This window comes from Coturnix japonica, chromosome 2 (genome assembly GCF_001577835.2).
Source record: "Coturnix japonica isolate 7356 chromosome 2, Coturnix japonica 2.1, whole genome shotgun sequence".
NCBI lineage: Eukaryota > Metazoa > Chordata > Aves > Galliformes > Phasianidae > Coturnix > Coturnix japonica.
The window spans coordinates 119430689-119453394 of record NC_029517.1 but is presented as its reverse complement, the minus strand read 5'-3'; the positions used below and the strand labels follow the sequence as shown (position 1 = coordinate 119453394).

The window sequence follows — 22706 nt, the reverse complement described above, 5'->3', positions numbered from 1 at the left end:
ACTGACTGACAAAGTGTTTTTTTCAGGCTCACTTGCAGCAGTGATGACAGGAAGACAACACAAATTACACTCTAAATTATCAGAGGAAAATATCTAACCAATTATCTAGGTCTGAAATTAATTAAGCTTCAGCCCTTCCAGATCCTGACCCAGTTGCCTGTTAATTTTTTGTTTTCCTTCTCTGCTGCTCATATCTGTTTCCTGTCACTTCAGTTCTGGAAATTGTCTGTTCTGCCTTTGATGGTAGGCTTATGTCCTGCTACTTAACCCTTATCTTTTCTGGAGAATCCCTTCCCCAGATATCTCCCCTCTGCCTGGCAAATGTTTGGAGTCTGACTAGTGCGAGAGTCACACTCCAACTGCAAATCACAAAGCTGTCTTGGCACTGGTAGGGATGGCAGGAAATCTTTCAGGAATATCTCCCCCATGCCCAGTGCATTGTTAGCCACCACATTCCAGGCAGCGTGACTTTTACTGTGTCTTGGAACACCCAACTCACTTCACTCCTCTGCTTTCATTCTATCCCAGGAAGGAACGCAGCAATGAAATCAGTACAGATATTGTGCTGATTATTATGATATACATTCTCTATTAGTGCTCTCTGGAACAAATCTCACTCTTCTTGCAGTGTCCTGTTCATTGTAAAGGAGTGTTCTGCCCCTCTGCTCCCAGGCCTGCAACCCAGGTAACTGGCACCTAGTGATGGCCACCAGGACTGCAGTTTCTGATGGCTTTCAAAACATAAGATTCAGCTGTATACTTAACATAAGTGTTTGTAGGGCACCTGAGAGGCAGTTCAGCATGAGGAAATTTCAGTTTTATGAACAGTTATGCATCATCTTTATAAAGAGAAGAAAGGCAATTCGTACTCATTTTATTTTCTTCTGACTGATGTTTCCATTTCTTTTGTGTGATGTGAAGGAAAGGAAGAGGTATTTCTTTGAGGAGAGAAAAGACGAGAGACATTTGATAACAAAAAGTCCAGATCGAAAGCAAGCTAACAGGGGAGCAATTTTCCCAAATTATAGCACCAGGTAACAGAATTTATTTTGAACTAAACATTGTTAAAATTGTGTGTTTTTCTCTTGCAAAGTTTACATGTGATGCTACCCATCTCAGAAAATACAAGATTGCTAGATGGCAATTGAGTGTTTTATAAGGAGTTTTATCAGTAGAGGCACCACTGCACAGTGAAAGCACAGTTAATGCCTTTCACTGCTGGGAGATAGAGAAACATGCCAATAGACTGTCATACACAGATTCAACTGTAAGGTAAACAGACAGGAAAGTCCACCTTCTGAGAAGTAAATGGCTTTCAGAGAATTATCGCACGTCTGTTGAGAAATGTTTTTGCTGTTTTCAATTGGAAGTGTTTCAGAGAGGTATTATAGTTTTCTGAAGCAGGTGAATAGAAGGCTAATCTGTTATGTTGTTAAGACTACATAGTTGTCCGTAGTTGAGCACAAACAATGGGAACAATATGGGGCCAAATTAGTTGGGGATGGAGTTTGGGGCATAGAATAGGCATACAAGATTGTAATGAATTTCTAGAATTAATTGTAATAACCACTCCTTGTACCATGAATATGCATGTATTCTCTCTAGAAATAGGAATGTTCACCCTCTTTTGGTGTGCAGGCTATGAAGGAGTTATACCCCTTGCACCTGGCCAGCAAAATAAACGTACCTGCTCTACATCTACTTTTTAGTTACAGAGTTTGTTCCGCAAGTCACAGGTGCACCCATTCTTATGGATTTATTTTTAATCTTTCCAGGTGGAAACAGATGGACTCTTCAAGGAGCACTGTCAGTGTTTAAGTGACATCTTCCCTCAACTTTGATTAATTTGAAAAACTAAACTAATAGGGAAAAACAAACCTAATTCAAAGTCTAGATAATTATAAGGCTCTTTAGTTCTTACTTCTTTCTGTCTTGACAGAGTCTTCAAGCTGCTGATATGTAAATATTTTGCAAATTAGGAGCCGAGTATCTTGTTTTCTGCAGGAAAACATTGAATTCTAAATATTCAGCTGAACATGAAAGCAACCAGGCAGTCTGCAACTCTGATTAGTCATCCAAGCATATACATTTTGCAGCTTTCATTACTCATTCAGTTCATTTTCTAGTTCTAATACAAAATGATAATATTTTTAGTAAAATTAAGGCAAAACTTTGATTTGAAAACACTGCAGATGGAGGCTTGTTTCTTCTTCTCAGGAGATGTGACGTGCTCTGGTTCATTTGATGCTACATCATAGAAAATTAAATATATTGACTCTTTTATAAAGAAAGTTACAGTAGTTTTTCGTGGAGGAGAATCATCTCTAGATCAAATTTATTGTAGACGACATCGTCATAGTTCTAAAAGCTCAGGAAAAAGCATCAGAAATTTTAGTTGGCATTCAGTGTAACCAAGCCCTGCCCACAGTAAAAAGTCTCCCAGTTTCAGATTTAGTTATGGAGATTTTTGTTTCAAACATGCACTGAACTCAGTTTATTAAACACAGGCCTCTGTATTTCTGTGGAAGGTTCTCGGATATGAGCTTTTGAGTTCCATGACTGCCCAAGGTGGTTTGGGATCCCTTACACTACTTTGTTATTCAAATACTATAAGTGAGGCAAGTACCTTCCCTGCTGCATACGAGTCACTAGTTTTCTTCTGTCTACAGCAGAATAGTATATGCCTTTTTGACAAGTGAATTTAGTACCTTCCTTTAAGCTCAGTTAAGCTGTCTTTTTTTAAATATTATTGGATTGTTTCTCCCAAGGTGAGAGAAGGAAGGAGATAATCAAGGGCTATAACCTCTGGCTGTAACCAGAGCTGAGTATAGAGAGGTAATCATCCCTCTGTACTCAGCTCTGATGAGGCCACATCTCTAGTACTGTGTTCAGTTTTGGGCTCCTCACTACAAGAAAGACATTGAGGCCCTAGAACATTTCCAGAGAAGGGCAACACACCACTTTGACCTATTTACAATGCTTTATTAATTAACTGGAGAGAAAATTCTTCCTGTTCTCCTGAACACTTGGTTCTTCTTTCAGGCCTGCTACCTGTGGAGAATAAGCAGCAGAGATGGCTGTGCATTGAGCATTTTCCAGAGGAGTTGTAAGTACTCATACCTCATATGAACATAGTCCATATAATAGCCATACATTTTGCAATCATTACAAATTTAGAGAAGTCTGGTGTCCGGTCTTTGTCATTACAAAGGACTTATCATTTATCAACGACAATGAAAAAGACACAGGAAAAAGAAGCTGACCATTTAGCTTTGTATACTCACGGGCAATCATCTTACAAGGAAGCTTGGGTCACTAGCCCAAGTCTTAAAAGGAAATTTTTCTTTGACTTTTCACTCAGGTTTCTCCTGTTTGAAGGCTGTTCTGGGAGTTCCTTATTTTATGGAGTAAGAAGGATTTCCTTCATTTTCATTTCCACATACTTTATTGTCAATGGTTTATGGGCTGGTTCAGCCCAGTTCCGTGACAAATGGGCTGGAGGGATTTCGCAAACTCTGTGCCTCTGGAAAAGGGAAACAGGGGGCCCCAAAATAATTTAAAAACAGTGGCAACGATCTGAGGAGAAACAAACTAATTTACTAAATATGATATTGGAATGCAAAATAACACACTATAATACAATACAATTAGAAATGAATCTAATATATCCTATATAACGAGAGAGTATCTGGAAGCTATAGACCTTATAGTAGTGCTGAGGCTATGCTTGCAGTCAGGATGAGCAACAGATAGGAGAGCTGAAGAAGAAAAGGGACATCAGGTGACTTTGCCAGGAGTTATATCTTCTCTCTGACCAAAAGCCCCCTGGGCAATGCAGTTCTTCTCTTCTGGACAGGTACCCATAATTGGAGCATTAACACTTTAACTCCCATTGCACTTCATGATGTTATGATGTGGAATACCAGTAACCAAAAATCATAAAACCATGGCATATATTAAAGATCTCAAACAGAACTTTATTTTTTTTTTTTTGGTAGCTTTTTTAAAAAGCAAAGGCTTCTAAAATTGTGTACAACTTTATTCATATTTTCCTTCAATTTATATCCAGTGGAAGGACAGCATAATGGAATAGCTCTAACATGTATCATATGTATGGTTGTGTGTTGTCATACTCTTCGAGTACTGAAAATTTTCCTGAAAATGAATGTACAAACTGGGTATCTTCAGTATTTTTGCTCAGACAGAGCTCCCACTTCTTCCTCCAGCCCTTGGGAACCTGTGGTGATACCTTGAGGGGTGCCATGGGACATGAACAGCCTGACCACCACCCAAATTGTGGTTGAGGGATGATGCAGCAAACTGCTTACCTGCCTTATGTGTTGGTTAAAAATTGCATTGTGTATCCTCATCACAGACATTGTTTCAGCCTCTCTTGTTTCAGTTTCCTATCATTGTGGAGAAGTGATAATGCAATAGAGACCAAGAGATGTTCAGAGGCTGTGACAACACGAGCAAAAAACAGCAGAAAAATGAGTGGTGCTACTGGAAATAAAAGCTCAGAGATGGTATTTGTATGAAGGTTCCCATAAAGACTAACTGATTCCTGCAGCTGTGGTGCTAGAGAGCGCATGGCGTGGGATAATGCCTTGAAAATGTCCTTACTGATGCTGAAACTTGGAAGGTGATATCTCTCATGAAAATGAGGCATAAGATTTGCCAGAAATGTCTTCTTGCCAAAAGCAAGCCTTGGACAGTTTCTTAAAGTAATTTCACAAGAGCAATTATCTGGAGAGAAGTGACATTTGGCTGGTGGGGGCCTGCTAGTTTTTACATGCTCTAAGTGCCTCATTATTTTATCTTAGTGTACTAAGGAAGGCAAAATGAATTTAGAAACCAAACTCTAACTCCTTCCCAAATCCAAGCCATCAAACTGAATTTGCAGCTTAAACAGCACAGCTAGGAAAATGGCCTAGAGCACGTGGGAAAAGATGCATTTTAAAGCACTCTTTTGCAAAAACAATAAAATTCTTCTGACAACAGACTAAAGGAAAAACTTTCACTTGGATATTTGGTGGTTGAATCCATACTGCAGAGCTCAGAGGTCACTCATTAGTTGCTGCTACGGATGTCAATGTATGAGGATTAAAACCACTGTTAATACACAAAGGCTTTAGTGGTTGGTCTGATGAGATATACATTATAAATTTGCATTTAGCTGTACCCTTGATGGTAGCTCTCTTACATACCTAGCCTGTTCCTGTGGGTTACTTACGTATATCACTTTGAAGAATTAGCTTTTGGGTACTACCATAGAAGGAATTAAAATAATTTATTTCCCATCTGAACTTTTTTCCATGCAATGTTTTATTTCCCGCTGTGTATGTAGTACATTCATGTAGTCTGGTTGCTCCTGGCACAACCTCATAGTGATAGATTCCTAAAATACTGATGGAGATCCAGTTTTTTGGCCAGAATATATATTTCTGGAATAGAACAGGGCTTTATTATCCCAAATTGCTCACTGTATTTTCTCCAGGCTCTGTGAGCTGTCTCCTGGTATTATCTATTTGCTTTCATATAGTTATTGTACAGAATTTGAAAAATCTCTTTGTGAACAGGATAGTTGCATTTCATTGTCACAGGACCAATTTCTTCTGTAGAGCTGTCAGGGGAACTGTGTGTTGTGTTCTAAAATTGATATAAACTCAAGGTATACCCATCAGAGACAGCAACTATCATGCCTCACAAATCATCCTTGTTGAATAGAGGACATTTATTTGAGACACTGCTTGCTTCCTGGAATTGTTTTGTTTTGATTTTGTTTGTTTTGTTTTTATTTTGTGTTTGTTTGCTTTTTTTTCACTTGAAACTATAAAACGAGCGAAGTATTTAAGTAAGAATCTCCTATTGTAATCTTATTTTCATTATTATTTCCTATGTAGATATATTCTAGATATATTCCTATTTATTAAATATAAATAGTGGTTAGCAATGACCAGGAGCATTTATGTACCACTTACTTCATAGAAATTCATTGTGTGAGGTTGCTATTATTTTTGTTATTCCTTACATTCTATCTTTCCCCACACTTTGGTCTTTCAAGCCTTTGTCCTCTACAATTCTGGATTAGAGATGTGTACACAGTAGAAATATCTCACCATCTGAAGGAATACAATGCACTCAGGATACAGAACTGCCAACACAGAAGCAGCTTTGTTTAATACTTTTTCTGGTTTAAATTCAAGCTCTAAATTTCAGAGTAAGCCCAAGGGTAACGTGTGACAGAGTTTAGTGCATCTCTTTATGATAGAAAGGGAAAAGCTTCATCAGACAGGTTAAATCTTTGCAGGTCAGCATTTTGTGATATATTATAATAACACTTTTGGAAACAAATAGTGAGTGAAAGTGCATTTATTTCAGGAGGGGAATTCAGTGTGTTACAGCGGTCAGACACAGGGCTGCCTGTCTCTGATGGAGGCTTCTGGGAGCCTTTCTGCAGCTGATGCTTGCAGCTCTGCCTCACACTGCTGAGTACTTGCTCCTGGGATTCATTGTGGGACTCTCAATCTAAACGTGTTCATCACTCTGTGCTGTCAACTGGCCAAGTTACCTCACAGTTTCATAGCCTGTAGCTCTGCCTGTATCTTAATTCCAAATATCCACCTTCCTCTTCCTTCAGCTATTTAGCTATCTTTACCTCAACCCACAAATTTTCTCAATTTTGCTCTTCCAATACTGTCCTCAGTCCCCCTGAGGCTGAGGGGTAGAGTGAGTGACAGGCTGGATGGGGGCTTAAACACTAGCTGGGGTGAAGCCACTTGTCTTCTGAACAATAAAGACAGGTGGCTGGCAGGTAGTTTCTGTATGCACATCCACTTCTTGAAGAAGTCCATCTGTCATCACCCTTTTAAGATATTTCTGATTATCCTTTGGGGGATTTACCCAGATGTTATAAAACACTAGGGTTTTCCATTTGAGCCCATCACATAGTCAGTGCAATCCACTTGCTCCATATAGCATCAGTAGCATGGTGTGTACAGAGAACCTTGCCTCTAAACAACTTAGCACTGGTAGTCAAAGTGCTAAAAGAAGCTGCATTTCAGTACCAATCTGAAACTTCTGAAGAAGCCCGACCCCCTTCGTATGCTTCTAATATCTCTTTTTAGGGCTACTGCATGAACTATCTCCTGTTTAATTTGTTCAAAGGCTTGTTGTTGCTCAGGGCCTCACAAAGAACCATCCTTTTGCATTACCTGGTGGAGAGGTTTTATAATCTGGGATATGCATTCTCCAGAAACCCATAATACCAAGGAAACACTGGGTTTCCTTCTTATTCTTTGGTGGGGACATAGCAGTGCATTTCTTACTGTGCTGCTTGCTGCGTTGCCCAGAAATGGATGAGTTCTCCCCAAACACCTGTAGTTGGGAGTCACGTGGGGAGTACTGGAGACTTCTGGGAATTGCAGTCTGTCGCTTCTCAGCTTATCTTCTTCTCAGAGAGCCATAACCAATGTAAGTGTAGCGGAGACTTCCAGGAGCGGGGACCCAGGAAGTGTAGCTCCCCAGCACTGTGCTCCAGTACTAACAGCTGGCTGCGTGATGTCATGATATGGAACACCAGTAGAACCAGGGCAAAAGTGAACCGAAGTATGTTCTCATGTGTTTGTTAAAAATCGAAGCTGCAATATAATAATCTTGCTTGGTATTTTATTGCAATAACAAAAAAAAAAAAAAAAAAAAAATCCACTACAAATTAATCTCCACAGCTGCATGCATCAAATAATTACAAAATGCTTATTTTGAACAAAAATTGTTCTTCCTGTTTTGGAGGACTATATTTATCAGCAGTACACTTCTCAGAACAATTTCACGATTATATTAGTAATAATTGTAGAAGCCACACACAGTAACAGAATGAGAACAGAATTACTTTGGGTAGGTAAAAAAGAAAATCCTTGAGGACCAACTGATCTTTCATAGTTTGTGTGAATACAAGCTTTCACAATTCAGTACAGCACTGAAGGGATTCTGGTGTCTGAGTCACAAAGGCTGAACCTGCTCACGACCACTTATTGTGCCACTGCAGCTGAGTAACAATGAAAGTATCACGAGAAAACAGCCTTGTACTGAAAACAACAAGACATCAAATAAATCTCCATCTCAAAAAGTGAAAACTAAATACTGTATGATCATTTTGAAATGTCACTGCAGTTTGTAACAGAACAATTTTACACAACCAGGTTCATACAGTAATTGAAAGATGAATAAGTATACACAGCGCTGTTGAAAGAACAATTTGGCTTTGCACACTCTTGAAATAATGCACTTCTTTTTCTTTTTCCATGGTGACAACACTCAAATCTGGTTTTTGTTTGTTTGTTTGTTTTTTTACAATGGCTTTTTAAAAACAATCAAGGAAGGTTTTCCTACTTGTAAGAGCTGAGTAATACAGGAGCCGTGTAATACAGGAGCTCAGTAGCAGCTTCTGAAGGAGCATCAGACTCTCAGTTGTACTGGGCAATACTTCTGTGAAGTGAAGTTAGTGAGAACTTTATCATTTGATTTGTGCCATTCATTTCCACAGCAGTATCATAAACCCCTCCACAATATCACTGGAGCTGCTTTAATAGATATCCTTAACTCTTTCCTCCAGGAGGCTGAGAGCTAATTTCAACTACCGTGTTTTGAATACATCAAACCTCTCACAACTATACAAGTTACCAGTACTGAAGCTGGCAACATTTCACTATTTCACAGTAGCTCCAAAATAAAATGCTCGAGAAGTGTTTCTTCTGTCAGTTATTGAGTGAAGTTCCAAATCACAGTGCAGTGAGAACCCCATCTCTTACGTCAAAGCCATGAAATGAGGATACATACATGAATTTTGATATTGCTCTAGTTCAGACATTTCTTCCAAGCTAAATGTTACAGAAGAACATAGATAACTATGTTACTTTAGTCAGTAGTTGTCATCTAGTCACACATCTATCAAAAAAGTTTGCTATAATATTATTAATAAACAAAAGCACACCAGTTTTTAAATACAGTCTCACGTATCTAATCTACAGCGTATATACAAGAAAAACGTCCGGTTGCTGTTATATACAGAAGAACAAACACAGCACTAGATCTAAAGTCACACTAACATGATCTCTACCAAAGTTTCATAGCATGAGCTGTAGGGGTAAATGTAAAATCAGAATGTATTTTAGAATAACATCTGTAAGGTCACAATAAACTGAATTAAAACCGGACCAGAACTTACATCTGTAATTTGTCTTTATGCACACAATTTTGTATGCATAGTTATTTATTTTTGTACAGGTAAATATCAGCTTGAAATCATTCACTTGTTTGCTACTGCAAGTGAAGGTGCCTACAAAATTACATACGTGAATTCTAGACTTTTGTTTAAATCTTACACAGAATATGGACTTTAAAATAAGTGTGTACACAGAGGCTGAGAAAGCAGAAATACTTTTGGAGCAAGAAGGCAAATGAAGGGTGGAATTTAACTCTGGTATTGACAACCTGTAAGAGTTCCAGTTCAATCTGATCTACTCTAACAGTGGTCACAACAAATGTGTAAGTTTGAGTTCCTGTTATTACACAACTGCTTGGCTGACTTGCCTCCCTTGTATCCCTCCACTAATGCTACTGAGGCTACTCCTTTTAGCCCACATTGGATAGATTTTGAGTAGAATAATGTTTTTCTTCATAGCTTCTTAAATGTTGTGCACAATAGCTGTGCAAATTCATAACAAACAATAATACACAGGCATCATCTTGTGTTTCTGCTCTCATAATTCTAGCACAAAGACAAACAGGTCTGGACCAATGAGAGTATGCACGTAGCTAAGCTGGCAATTGGGAAGCGATGGTGGCTTCTCACAGGGAACTGGGATAAGCCCTGGAGATCTGCATCCTCTGCAGCTGGATCAACTGCAGACAGAGCCCAGCAGGTGAGCACAGTATCATCAGAACTCATTGCCTACAACATCTGCTTCTGTTTATGGCTCTGGATTATAAAAAACAGTGCAAAAGGCGACAGTGTAAAGGAAACATTACAAAGAACTTGGAATACTGAGAAAAAGTAGCAATATTTTTGTCATGTTTTCCCTTGGATACTGTCTGAAAAAAAAAAAAAAAAAAAAAAAAAAAAGACATTTTTAATGTTTTTTACTCTTTTCCTTAGACCTTATCTTTATCAAAGCTGTCAACCCCTAGTAACAGCCTGAGAGACAACTAATGAGCTAGGCCAAAGTTAACTAGAAAAGTCTGTCGAATACTCTTCAATATATATTAAGTTCAGGCAATATTTACTTCAAGTGGTCCACCCCTAAACTAGTTTGCTGAAGAAAGAAGAATTCTGAAAGCTTCCTACTGATTTTTTAATTTGTTTATTCCCTACTGTGAACTGAAAAGCCCTCCTGTTTCATGCTGTTCAAGGTAAAAGAAAATAAGGATGTCATACTCTTTGCCATCAGATATCTGCTAGCACTTTTTGAAGCGTGCTATGATGCCTATCATTAGATCTGCATTTCTGAGGGAGGATGGAGTCGATGGAGGGCAATTAATGTCATAAGTAGTGGTTATGGCTGTTCTCAGACATGTGGCGTGAGTCCTTCCTGCACACATAGCAGCATGTAGGAGAGCAGTTGTCTCAGTTTCACTGTCTGTCTCTTTGCCTGCAGAGCAGCCTTGCTGTTTTGGAGATGACAATACAAGTTGAAGTACTTGCATATTCCACTGAAGTCTGTTCACCTCCTAAAATTTTGCTTAGTGATTCATTCAACTGGATCCAGCAGTGTATTTTTTCGACTCCCCAAGAAACTGTGTTTTCTTGCATGTTGCTGACAAGTATGTAGAGATATGTGGTAAATCCTGCTAGTTGGTGAACAGAAATGCCTTTGTAGTTATACTTCGGTGCAAAGAGATCATCTGAAGGATCTGTATGACTGTATACTCAGAACAAGTATGTCTTTCATCTTCATTGCATCTGCAAACAAATTAAAACCTAAGTCGCCCAGTGAATTATCTATTTTGAAAGACATTATGTACATGGACTTATGAACAGCTAAGCACTACTGCATAAAAAAAAGCATCTTGGAAACAGCAACATGCACCATCATATGAAGAGAGCTGGGTTAGAGAGATGTGCTGCATATGGAGATGGTGCGTCTAGCTGGGAAATGGGCATGCCTTTGCAGGACTGCAGCACTGCTGTGAGGGACATCTATGTCTTCTTTTTGTGCCGGCTGCATGGTGTCACCAGGTTAGTTAACCCCGAGCTGGATCCAAAAGGTGACACACAAGAAAATGCCCCACTGCACCACTGCCCTCTGCTTGTCAGGGAGTAAGGCTTAACCTGTGTATTTTTCCTCACCATTCAGCATGCTTCATGTTCTTCTGATCACAGCATGCCCAGCATAAGGAGCTTTCAGACCACCGGTTTCTAGACCCAGGCAGATAAACTAATGACATTGTCCTGTTTGGTGGCATGCCAGTCATCGCCACCAGCCTTACCCTTCCCCTCACTGTGCTGCCTCACCTGAAAGCTATCCCAGCAACACCCAGCGCACATCAGCATGCTGTTTTGTAAGGAATACACACCAAATACTAAAAGGCATTAACTGTTACCTCAGATGACAAACATGTGTCACCAATGGATGTTTTAGCAGAGGACAGAAAGGTATTGGTGACAGTAATATCTTCTAATTCACTGCTGAAGTGGTCAGACTCTTTGATGACATTATAATTTAGGGCCACACTGTAATTGGCAGGTTTCTTGTCCCGTTTCAGATGGCAGTTGCAGAGTTTCCTGAAGGCTGCTCTGAATTTCTGGGACATGAGATTGTAAATTACAGGATTGATGGCACTATTTAAATAAATACAGATTCTGCAAAATAGCAGGAACCAGTTTTCTTGGAAGGGACTGGAGAGAAAGGAATTGACAACCACCAGTGTTCGATAGGGCATCCACAGAAATGCAAAGAGGACTACCACCACAGCCAGCATCTTGGTAACCTGGGGGAACACAGACAGACACAAGGTGGGCAGGTTAATACAGCTTGGAAGGAACACTACCTAAATCTCTAGGGCCAAAGAAAAACTACTGACAGGTTTTTCAGCTGTGAATTTCAGATTTATGTTTGATTCAGAAAGTTCATCTGGAGTAAGAAAAACAAACAAAAACAGCACTCAGTTTCAGATTCCTTCCAGTTTTTGTTAAATGACTGTAGATTCTGAAGCCTGTCTACATGATCTACTTTAAGAAGTACCTCGTGGGGTTTCAAAAGTCAAAAGTTTTTTTTTTCATAGAATGTCCTGGGCTGAAAAGAGCCTCAAAGATCACCTAGTTTTAACCCCACTGCCATGGGCAGGGTCACCAACCACCAGACCAGGCTGCCCAGAGCCACATCCAGCCCGGCCTTGAATTCCTTCAGGGATGGGACAGCCACAACCTCTCTGTGCAACCTGTTCCAGTGCATCACCACTAGAAAAAGTTGCCCAGGCTCAAATTTTTTAAAGGTACTAGATTTATTTCTAGTCTAACATTATAATATTTAATTAGGTATTCATTATTTGATATGTCAGTTATCATTTACACAAATAAGAATATAAGAGTTTATCAAAATGATAATAACTTGATTATTAGAAGAGCTTTTATCTATTGTGTAAAACAAAAAACAGCCCTTGAGAATACCCAGGATGTCTGAATGAACCAGAAATAACTGAAAAGTTATAAAAACCCCAAACATGTAAGAGGACTTTTCTCTTAAATTGTAATTTACTTTCATTGTAATTATATACTATATATACATATAGCAATTGAAGTCCTAATATAATATATTGTAATATATATGGTGTATTTTAAACTCTAGTCTCTTCACTAAAGAAAGTTTGAAGTGTTAAAACAAGGTAGAAAGTACAGTGAAATGTGACTACATGGAAAATACATGGAGATAATTCAGTGGGATAACCTCATACACATGGGGGGATGGTTTCCTTAACTGTGTGTGCAAGAACTGGAAAGCAGTGGCACAGAATGTGGTGAGCTATTCTTGCTCTGTGATCCAGTGGTGTCCTGCTCTGGCTCACAAAGACTGGGGATTCCTTACCTCTCCTTTCATCCCTCCAGTTTGGCCCTAGCGTGCAGTTCCAAACTGGGGAAGTCCATTCAACTGAGAATCATCATTTATAGGGAAAATAATCCACATCTAAAGGAAGACAGTATGCCTTTGTAGAGCTTAGAATAACCATGGAACTAACTAACAGATGTGCTACAATTGCTAGGCATTCAGAGGGAGAGTAGGTAATAATCCACATAGACATTGGAGTACTTTGCTACCAGAAGCTCAGGAGGCAAATTTGTAATCATAGCTACTGATCAGTGGCAATTTAAGTTCCTTCTGATTATGTCTTTAAGGAACAATTGCTGAGAAAATCACTTTCAATAATGTGGCTGTCACTTTGAATCCAAGGTTGCATTAGAAGTAAATTCATTGTGATTTCTGTTAGAAAACAGAAATATATTAAGTCATGAAATTTTAAGTCACATAATTGATATGGCACAACAATGAAAAAAATGGCTATTACCCCTCAAGTCAAGTCCTATATGCCACAAAGACATACACATATGTACTGTACAAACTATTAGCTAAATTTATGTGTACTCATGCCTTTAATGTGCATTTTTTGTTCTATCTAACATCACTAGCTTATAGTATTGTCATGTTCATCTTACTGAAACTGTGATTATACAAAATATTAAGACTGGCTCATAGCACCAGATAAAATGGAGACAGCAGAAAGTACACTGAGATCAGATCCATTCAGTTTGTAGATCTGAGTGAATCACAGAATATTCCAAATTGGAAGAGACCCACAAGGGTCATCCAATCCAACTCCTGGATCAACACAGGACCACTCACAATTCAAACTCTACATCTGAGAGTGCTGCCCAAACACTTCTTGAAATCCCTCTGTCCTGGGGAGCCAGTTCCCATTCTGGACCACCCTAACCCATACTCTGTCTGAATTCTACAGTAAATGCAAGAAGCAGGAGCCTCTTGTTGCTTCAGTTGATGCAAGCCAAAAAGAATTTGCCACAATTCTAAAGTGGCTGCAGCATGTCCTTCCTGGAGGCAGTTTTCTTGTCCATTCATGTCAGACTATAACTGCTGTGCAGATGTCAGCAGCTCCTCTGCTTTGGACTAATTTGTTTGTCCCCATTGTGACAGGAGGTCTTGTCACTCCTCTGCACTCTCAGGGCTTCTGAACTCGAGCTTCTGCCATTGTGGGCTTTACTTTTTCCCCCAGTTTTGCCGTTACAGATGAACCCAGTATCTACACACTGCTTTCTTCTCCACGTCAAAAATCTCCACTGGGATGGATGCAGAAATAGAGGAAAGTCTGACCCATTTTACATATCTGTCACAACCATTTTGAAATCACTTCATATGAAACATAAGTAAACATTATTATTGTCAACCCTGTCCACAGCAGGTTTGGAACCTGATGATTTTTAAGGTCCCTTCCAACCTAAGCCATTCAATGATTCTATGATTCTGTGGTTATTTTTGGAGGGACTAATTATTTTGTATCAGTGAAGAGGGACATAGTTGTAAAGGGGACAAACTTTTCAAGGACCTTCTGTTTAGTACCTATTCCATCTAACCATGCATGTTCTCTGAAAATGGAAGCATGACCATAGGAACAATCTAGAGGGCACTGGTATGTTTATTAATTACTCAGTTGAAGGCAAGTGCGCTGATTGCTCTTTTCTTGTGGGTATGTACAGACCTCTTCTGTGCTCAGAGTAATAATTATTCTCAGTTAAAGAAACTGAAAACATTATTAGAAGTGTTTGAGAAAATCCATTGTAATCCAAATTTCAAGCGTACTTTGAATGTTAGTAAAGTGCTTGAGACTGAACATGCTTCTGGCTGCATGCACCAGAGGAGGCTTAGTTTGGATATCAGGCAAAACTTTTTTACAGAAAGGGTTGTTTAGCACTGGAATAGGCTCCCCAAGTAGGTGGTTGAGTCACCATCCCTGGAAGTGTTTAAAAACCATTTGGATGTGGTGCTCAGGGATATGATTTAGCAGAAGTTTGTTAGAGTGAGAGTAGTACGGCTAGGCTGTGGTTGGACTTGACGATCTTGAAGGTCTTTTCCAACCTGAGCAGTTCTATGCTCAGTTTACAGGTAAACTTCCATCTTGTTGATATTTTGATGTATATCCAGAAGTGGACAGGTTGTTTCGGAATAACAAAGATACAGTTTCATAGACTAAAGCCTGAAAAATCAAATATTTAATTATTGCAGTTGCCTCTATAACTGCAATCAAGAAACTACAATACACTAGTTGTAAGATGGGGTAACAAGCCAAAGGTCTTTAGCCTCTCACAGCATCATCAAAAATGGTGCTTCTCTGAATACATTTATGGAGAAGAACACACAGATAAGGAAATGTTGAAATGATATTAAATGTATCATGTGACTAAAAGGAGAGAGTTTTGACCTACATCTTGATTGGCTGCTTATGATAAGAATTAACTGGCTAATTAAAAACACCTGAATAATGCAGTAAGTGAAAAAGACTGAATAAAATCACACATATAGTGGATTTCTCAAAGGCTAGAAGAAGCCTGCAGAAATCCGTTATTAAATACATACCTAGCAGGAAGCAGTGGTAGGAATGCTTCATTCTTATACAGATTTGTTGTCTGTTGTACTGAAATCTCAAACACATTATTTCTCTCTGGGCTCTTGCAAAGTGCCTATATCTATCAGCTGTGGCTTACTGTTAGAGACCATGAAACATCTTAAAGAATAATGCCACTAAAATATTGGCTGTGTTGAGATTAATGACAAATCACTTACCAATGAAAAGAATTAGGATGTTATTCTGCCGCTCACTTATAAAATCACCTGAAATATACACCTGCCATCTTTTTTTGTGCTCAAATGCAGTTGTATGGCAATAAATACAGTTTACAAGTTCTTCAGAAGGACCAGGCTTCCTTAGATGTTCAAATTGTTTAATTGGAAAACACAAATTCATAGTCTATATTTTCTGGTGAGTGAGTAGAAATCAGTTTCAGTTCACTTCTTTGGACTTTTGATCATCCATCCAAATGATCATATGGTCTTTAAATGTATCTTAGCATTGAATTTACATTCAATTTGCACTGAAGTTCTTTCTTCAGCCTCAGTAAAGTAAATGTTACTTTGAACTGTCTTGCCTTGAGAGATACGTTTTGTCAAGATATCATATTCTAATAATACTGATTAGGTTAAGCTTTGAAGTTTCAGATACTTTGAACTCAGTTTAACTGAAGAGTGCTGCAAAAATTTGCTTTGTCGTTGCCCCTCCTGTTTAACTTGTACAGAAAAACTATTCCATCCTGTTTTCTCTGGATCAGATTTTGTAAATTTCTCAGCAAAATAACCCCATATATATATCCTATAAAGTTTATCAAAAAGATGGTCAAACAGTTCTCACTTTACTGTTAGTCACCTTTTCATTTTCTCCAAATCTTCTGTTGCAGAGAACAGTTTATCACTGTTTGATTATGATTGAAACCCTCTGTAAACCTTCAAAATATTTCACATAGAATTCATATTTTTAACTCCATATGATCTTCCATCTAGCTATGTCTTTGTAGGAGATGTGCTCCAGCCCTCTAAGCATCTTGGTGGCTCACTGCAACAGCTCCATATCTTTCTTGTGCTGGGGGCCTCAGACCGGGCTGCAGCATTGCAGGTGGGGCTTCACGAGGGCAGAACATAGGGGTGTCGGATGTAAGGATGTGCAACCCATCACATCATCTTAGAGCCAACCCATCACAGGAACATTGGCTGATTTCATTTGTCAGAATGCACCTGGACAAAATATAAGAGCTGCCGCAGGAATAGAACTGTACACCTCACAGTCAGTCATATTATTTAAAGATAATATGCTGGGCATCACACGAAGATTTTAGACTTTGAGATTTTAGATTATCTGAACCCGAACTTGCATTTTGCCATTTTAAAGCACAAAATACATTTGTGCAAATGTTAACTAAAAAACCCACACTGTCCTTGCTTTGCTTCCTGCACTGCACTACAGAGAAAATGCACAGCTAGTCTCATCCAACAGGTTGCTTGGGATTTTAAAAAACCTCTGCTGACTTTATAAGATTTGAAACATTGCACTGTAATCCCAATTTTATGTTGTCATTATAATTTAACAGCATCAATTCATTGCAATACTCAGTTCAAAAGATGTCTGTTTTTCAAGTGATGCTTAGCACAAGTCACCAAGCATGCATGCTGAAGTGAGACTGAGAACCTGAAAGTTAATTATCTTCTACTAATTCATGGACAAAGTATAATAAACTATTAACTATGATTGGAGATATAACTGCATAACCTTGCAGACATGTTTCAGCTGTGCATTCCAAGGCACAGCTCTCATGCTCTGTAAGCTCTTGGTGCTCTAGCAGGCAGCTCAGTTAACTTTTCAGATCTATGTCCGTACTAAGGGAGAACCATCCCTCTCATTAAACAGTTGCAATCTTCATAGCATGAAAACAACATAAATTTCAGCTTAGAAACTGAGGGTGCACTCAGCTTGTTTGAAAGGGTGTACAGCTCAGCCTTGCTTCCTGCAGTACTGCGCAGAGTAGAGAGGCAGAATCATCCCACCTGGCAGAGCAGCTTCTGCTCCAGATCCCAGCAGAAGGTGCTGACAGGCATGGACCAGGCATTCAGCATGGAGTCACAATCCTCCATGCTCACACCAAACTGCTGCATGCAGCTGGGGTCTGATCTCGAGAGCCAATCTGCCAAGCGATGCGCCAGAATTTGTTAGGACTGGACTAACTGTGCTGACTGCTGTGTGAGTGGGAAGTAGTGAGATTCATTGCAAATAGCCATAAATCATTCCACCAATGAAATTCTAGCTATATAAGCATGCATACATAACAGAATATAAAGAAGCTGGTCAGATCTATGCCTCACTTTTGAGCTACCGGTACTAAAGGAAATATTTTCTGAGAGAGAATAGCACAGACTCTTCACACTTACCAAACATTTTTATACACAGATGTGCTTATGTAGACTGTACCCGGGGCATCCAAGACAATAAGGAAAAATAAGAATTTGACCACATTTGCAGAGTCACACAGTGTCTTAGCAGGGACTAAACCACAAGTCTCCTAAACTGCCAGGCATTTATTCAGATCTCAAAAGTAACTGAAGAGTCACTGTGTGCATTTGATTGGATTACTAACATGCTGCAGTGTAAAGAAACCATCATTTAAAGTGTTTTATTCTTTAACGTCACTTCCTAACTACTTTTTGTTACAGTAGAAAGAACACTATTTATTTTCTAGTCCTAGAAGTAAGAGATCAGAAATAGGCAAGAAAGAATACATACTTATATATATGTATATATATACCTGAGAATTTCCGCTTGGAAACATACCAAAAGAGACGATATATTTTACCCCCTTCAATGCATTTAAACCAGTAATCTCTGAAACAAGTTTTTAGATTCCAAAAAGCCATTGCAAATTGCTGTTCCTACCTGCCTTCTAGAAGCAATAGTGCTATTGAAACTCTTGTTAGTCGTCTTGGAATTCACAGTCTTGTTTTGGTGAGCCGTGTCATTCCTCCATGTCTGAGAGTTTTCTTTTGGGTCTGAAGGCATGGGATTCAGGAACAGTATTCTAGCAATCAGGCCATAGAGGACAGTTGCCAATACCATTGGCAGAACATAAAATATTCCAAAGTCCATCATGTAGATAGGAGAGTAATAGCTCCTGGACACCTTGTAGCCACAAGACACAACAGTAGTGTCTTTGTAGACTGCTGTATTGAGATCTAGCAGGAAAAACCAGAGCATACAGTATATGGAGGTGAAAGACCAGACAAAAATAATGATCTTTTTAGCTCTTGAAAATGTGCATAGGAATTGAGCCTTGATTGGGTGGCAGATAGCTATATATCTCTCAACGGTGAAAGCAGTGATGGAAAAAGAAGAAGCATTGATCCCTAGGTACTGGAGATAAGTGATGCAGAGGCAACCCACGTAGCCGTACACCCAGGATTTGTACAGACTTTCTGTGATATTGGGTAGTCCTGCAGCCACAAGCACCATGAGATCTGCCACAGCCAGACTCACCAGGTAGCAGTTCGTGGGAGTTCTCATGTGTTTGGTTCTGAGGACAACCAAGACCACCATGATGTTGCCCACGATGCCCAGTCCACAGATGAGGAGGACCAAGAGGATGGTAACCACTTGGTATTCAGCTGTAATGATCTCTTGACTTGACAGCAGCCCAGTGTGGTTCTGCTCATCACCTGTGCCATTCTCCATCTTCACCAGCCCGCTGCTGCTCCTGCCTGATGCTTGGTCTCAGCACATGTTCTCCATGGTCCCTGCAGAAGGAAGAGTGGAGTAGAACATGGATGAGCCACAGCCCCAGAGTGTGTGCTCCATATAGTCACAGTCCCATTCCTGGCCTGTTATCCACTCACCTGAAAGCACCTGGACTTTGCAAATTCAATTACCAGATAGGCTAGTCCTTCCAAGATGCCAGTTCATGCACACAGGCTAAAAAACTTTTCTCATAGCTGGTTTGAGGTGCTCGTCAGAACACAGCACGTGGAGATTTCCACTCTGTAGAGGAGGAGGAGGCAGGGAGAGCAGGCAGCCCCGCTGCACTGCCAGCTGGCTGGAGCCCTGCACGGGACTGAGTGGATACAGCCATGGCTGCCTTCAGCATCTCCGCTTTCCAGGAGGAGCCACAACGTTGCCGAGGGTGGAGACAGCAGCGGGGAGTAAAGGGAGAGCGATTTGTAAAGCTCCACAGGTTTGCTGCATCCCGCTGCTTTTCCTCCGCTCTCAGATGGCTCACGAATCGATCACATCGATCCACCCTGGAATCAAAGGGATGACTGACTGGCAACAAAAATAAACTGATTTCTAAAACTCTGGTTTCCCCCGTGTCCTTGCGGAAGAGCCGGTGATTTGCACTTTCCTCTGCTTTGCAGGGAACTGTTAAGTATCCCTTCAGAGCTGTCAAAAAATATACCTCAGTTTTTGTAAGCAACAAGAAAAACTGGTTTCTTTTATCTTTCTTTTCTTTTCTTTTCTTTTCTTTTCTTTTCTTTTCTTTTCTTTTCTTTTCTTTTCTTTTCTTTTCTTTTCTTTTCTTTTCTTTCCTTTCCTTTCCTCCTTTCCTTTCCTTTCCTTTCCTTTCCTTTCCTTTCTTCCTTTCCTTTCCTCTTTCCTTCCCTGCCACCCCCCTCCTCTCCTTTCTTCCCTTTCCCTTTCCTTCCCTTTCCTTTCCTTCCTTCTCCTTTCACTTTCCTTTCGCTTTCCTTTCCTATTCCTTTCCCTTTGCCTTTCCTTTCCTTTAGCCTTCCTTTCCTTCTCCTTCGCTTTCCTTTCCTTTCCTTTCCTTCCTAATTCCCCTTTCACTTTCCTTTCCTTTCCTTGCCTTATCTTTCCTTTCCTTTTCCTTTCCTTCTCTTCCTTCTTCCTTTTCTTCTCTTCCTTTTCCTCTCCTCTCCTCTCCTCCTCCTACTCACTCTCCTCTCCTCTCCTCTCCTTCTCTCTCCTCTCCTCTCCTCTCCTCTCCTCTCCTCTCCTCTTTTTCTCCTTCTCTCTCCTGCTCCTCTTCCTCTCCTGCTCACTCTCCTCTTTCCACTCTCCTCTCCTCTCCTCTCCTCTCCTCTCCTCTCCTCTCCTCGTACCTTCTTCTTTCTCCTTAGTACCTTCTGCTCTTGTCTGGATTGTAGCACAGTCCGATAGCACTATCAATCAGAGCACAAATGGCTTCTTAATGAGATCATTTGCCTCCACATGCAGAGTGTTAATTCACCAGCGTTTTCTCAATGACAATTCCACACTGGCTGAATAAACACCTCTTTGTTCAGTCAGATTGTGTAAAACTACAGACAAATTATAAAGCTAGTAGAAGTAGCTGCTTGCAGATGCTAGATGAAACATCAGTGCATGAAGATTTTGATAGTATTAGTCCACATCATTTGTGGAGCACTTCCCTTTTCTTTCCCTGTAGTACTTCCCCAACCTATAATGTTTCTGTAAAATCTGACGTTATTTCAGAAGGAATTTCAAGACAGTAAATATTTGTTCTGTGTAATTAAAGCATCCAGTGTCACAGACTTGGCACAAACATTGTGTGATGTGTATTGCCTGTTACATTCAAATTATCTTCCTAACATAATCATCAGTCAGAGATCACATAGTGAATCTGGAAATCAGTAAAACATTGCCTTTTTCTCCCACTTAATGCTGTGTTGGGAGATGCAATATTGCAGACTTCAAAATACACTGGCTAGTTTCAAAACAATTCAGCATTAATATATGCAAGCCCAGCAGCTGTGCCAGAGAAATTGTGAGAGCAGATGGAGCAGAGATATTGCTGTGAAACTTTTATAGTATGTCTGCTGCTCCATTTTATACACATACCTGTTGGTTCAGGCATCAGTTGATATTGCATGTACAAATGAGCACATATGCTGTTAGCAAGTCCAAACAACAGATAGATAAACAAACACTTGAAAAGTGCTGACTCTTGCCAATAATTTTCTGTTGGTACAACTGTTTGTGTAGGAGGAGGAGGGTATGCATTGCGTTTATACACCCTGTGCTGTACACTGCTTAGCTAACAACATTCTTGTACAATTTTTCCCCCAGTTTGCCTCAACTACAACGTGTCTGCACACTTGGGGCACAAAAAAGCCATAACAAACTGTTTTGTTGGTTTGTGGGATAAATCTGCATCTGGAAAAATCTTTTATGAGTGAAAATTTGAGGGAACCAAGCATATCTTCTTCAAGATAAATCTCATTACCCATGGGCAGTAATCCTTTCTAACTTGGTTTTTGAAGACTTTCACCAAAGAACACCTGCTAGAGTACTGTTATAATCCTGGGCATGTTTTCTAGAGGTGTCCAAGTGATTTAGGACTTGTGATGACTTGAGAATTCCTAAGTGCATCTCAAAAAATTCTATTAGATTTGGGAGATTTTGATCTGCATATCTACATAAAAGTGCAAATCCTATATCAATGCTGATTTCTGCACACCTTCTTTGTTTACTTTTAATCTTTGTAATGGACTGGTCTTGGCTGTTACATCAAGAATTTTTAACTGAATTGTTCTGAAAAAGCACTTGTCACAAAGATTAAGTAAAATGGTTGTAAGCAGTAAATTGTCTCACATAGGAAATACGTATTAACTATTGCCTGGCAACAAGGTCACTGGGTACTGTGATCTGCTGAGACAGATCTGAGATCATGGGGCAAAGAAGACTGAAGGATGTTAAAGAGGTCTACTCTTTTCTTCGCTAATATCTATCAATTTGAGTGGAGAGAAACTGTTACAAGAAAATGAAAAGCAGAGGGAATTTTACCGGAACAAAGAGAGTTCAGACCACAGAAGGGATGAGGAAGCCTGATGTAATGAAGCTTTTTGATTTTCTTAATGAATCCTGCATTGACTGGGACTTTACCATTCAACAGACTATCATCTAAGTCAAAGTCTTCACAGAAAAGTGATATGAGGAAAGAGAGGGTACAGCTCAGCAGCGATAAACACATAATACTTCATGTCAAAAGGAAAAAGTAAGTACTCAGATTCAGTGTAGAAAAGCTGTCAAATGAACTTTGGAATAGACTGCCTGCAGAATAAAGAATATTCAGAACTGAAGATCTGATTTGG

At 39.7% G+C, this 22706-nt stretch overlaps 1 protein-coding gene across 2 annotated transcripts; it reads right to left on the bottom strand.

Moving 5' to 3' along the window:
• Positions 1–10780: 10780 nt before the first annotated feature.
• Positions 10781–20090, bottom strand: TRHR (thyrotropin releasing hormone receptor). 2 transcript variants are annotated; one of them, XM_032442880.1, is made up of 4 exons: positions 19494–20090; positions 18541–19394; positions 11602–11988; positions 10781–10960 (listed from the first exon to the last, which is right to left on the bottom strand). In XM_032442880.1, the coding sequence occupies exons 2-4, from the start codon at positions 19330–19332 to the stop codon at positions 10952–10954; spliced, it is 1188 nt and encodes a 395-aa protein (XP_032298771.1). In that variant the 5' UTR covers positions 19333–19394; positions 19494–20090; the 3' UTR covers positions 10781–10951. The 2 variants fall into 2 exon arrangements, with proteins under 2 accessions (XP_032298771.1, XP_015711479.1); XM_015855993.2 differs by having other exon boundaries at positions 10781–11988.
• Between the last annotated feature and the right edge of the window lie 2616 nt (positions 20091–22706).

What these genes read in the sequence shown, in the direction of transcription:
- TRHR (XM_015855993.2), bottom strand. Translation starts at nt 19,332, where the DNA reads ATGGAGAATGGCACAGGTGATGAGCAGAACCACACTGGGCTGCTGTCA. An exon ending in CTATTGCTTCTAGAAGGCAG is followed by an intron (nt 11,989 to 18,540) that starts GTAGGAACAGCA and finishes GTGTTCCCCCAG; the next exon opens with GTTACCAAGATGCTGGCTGT.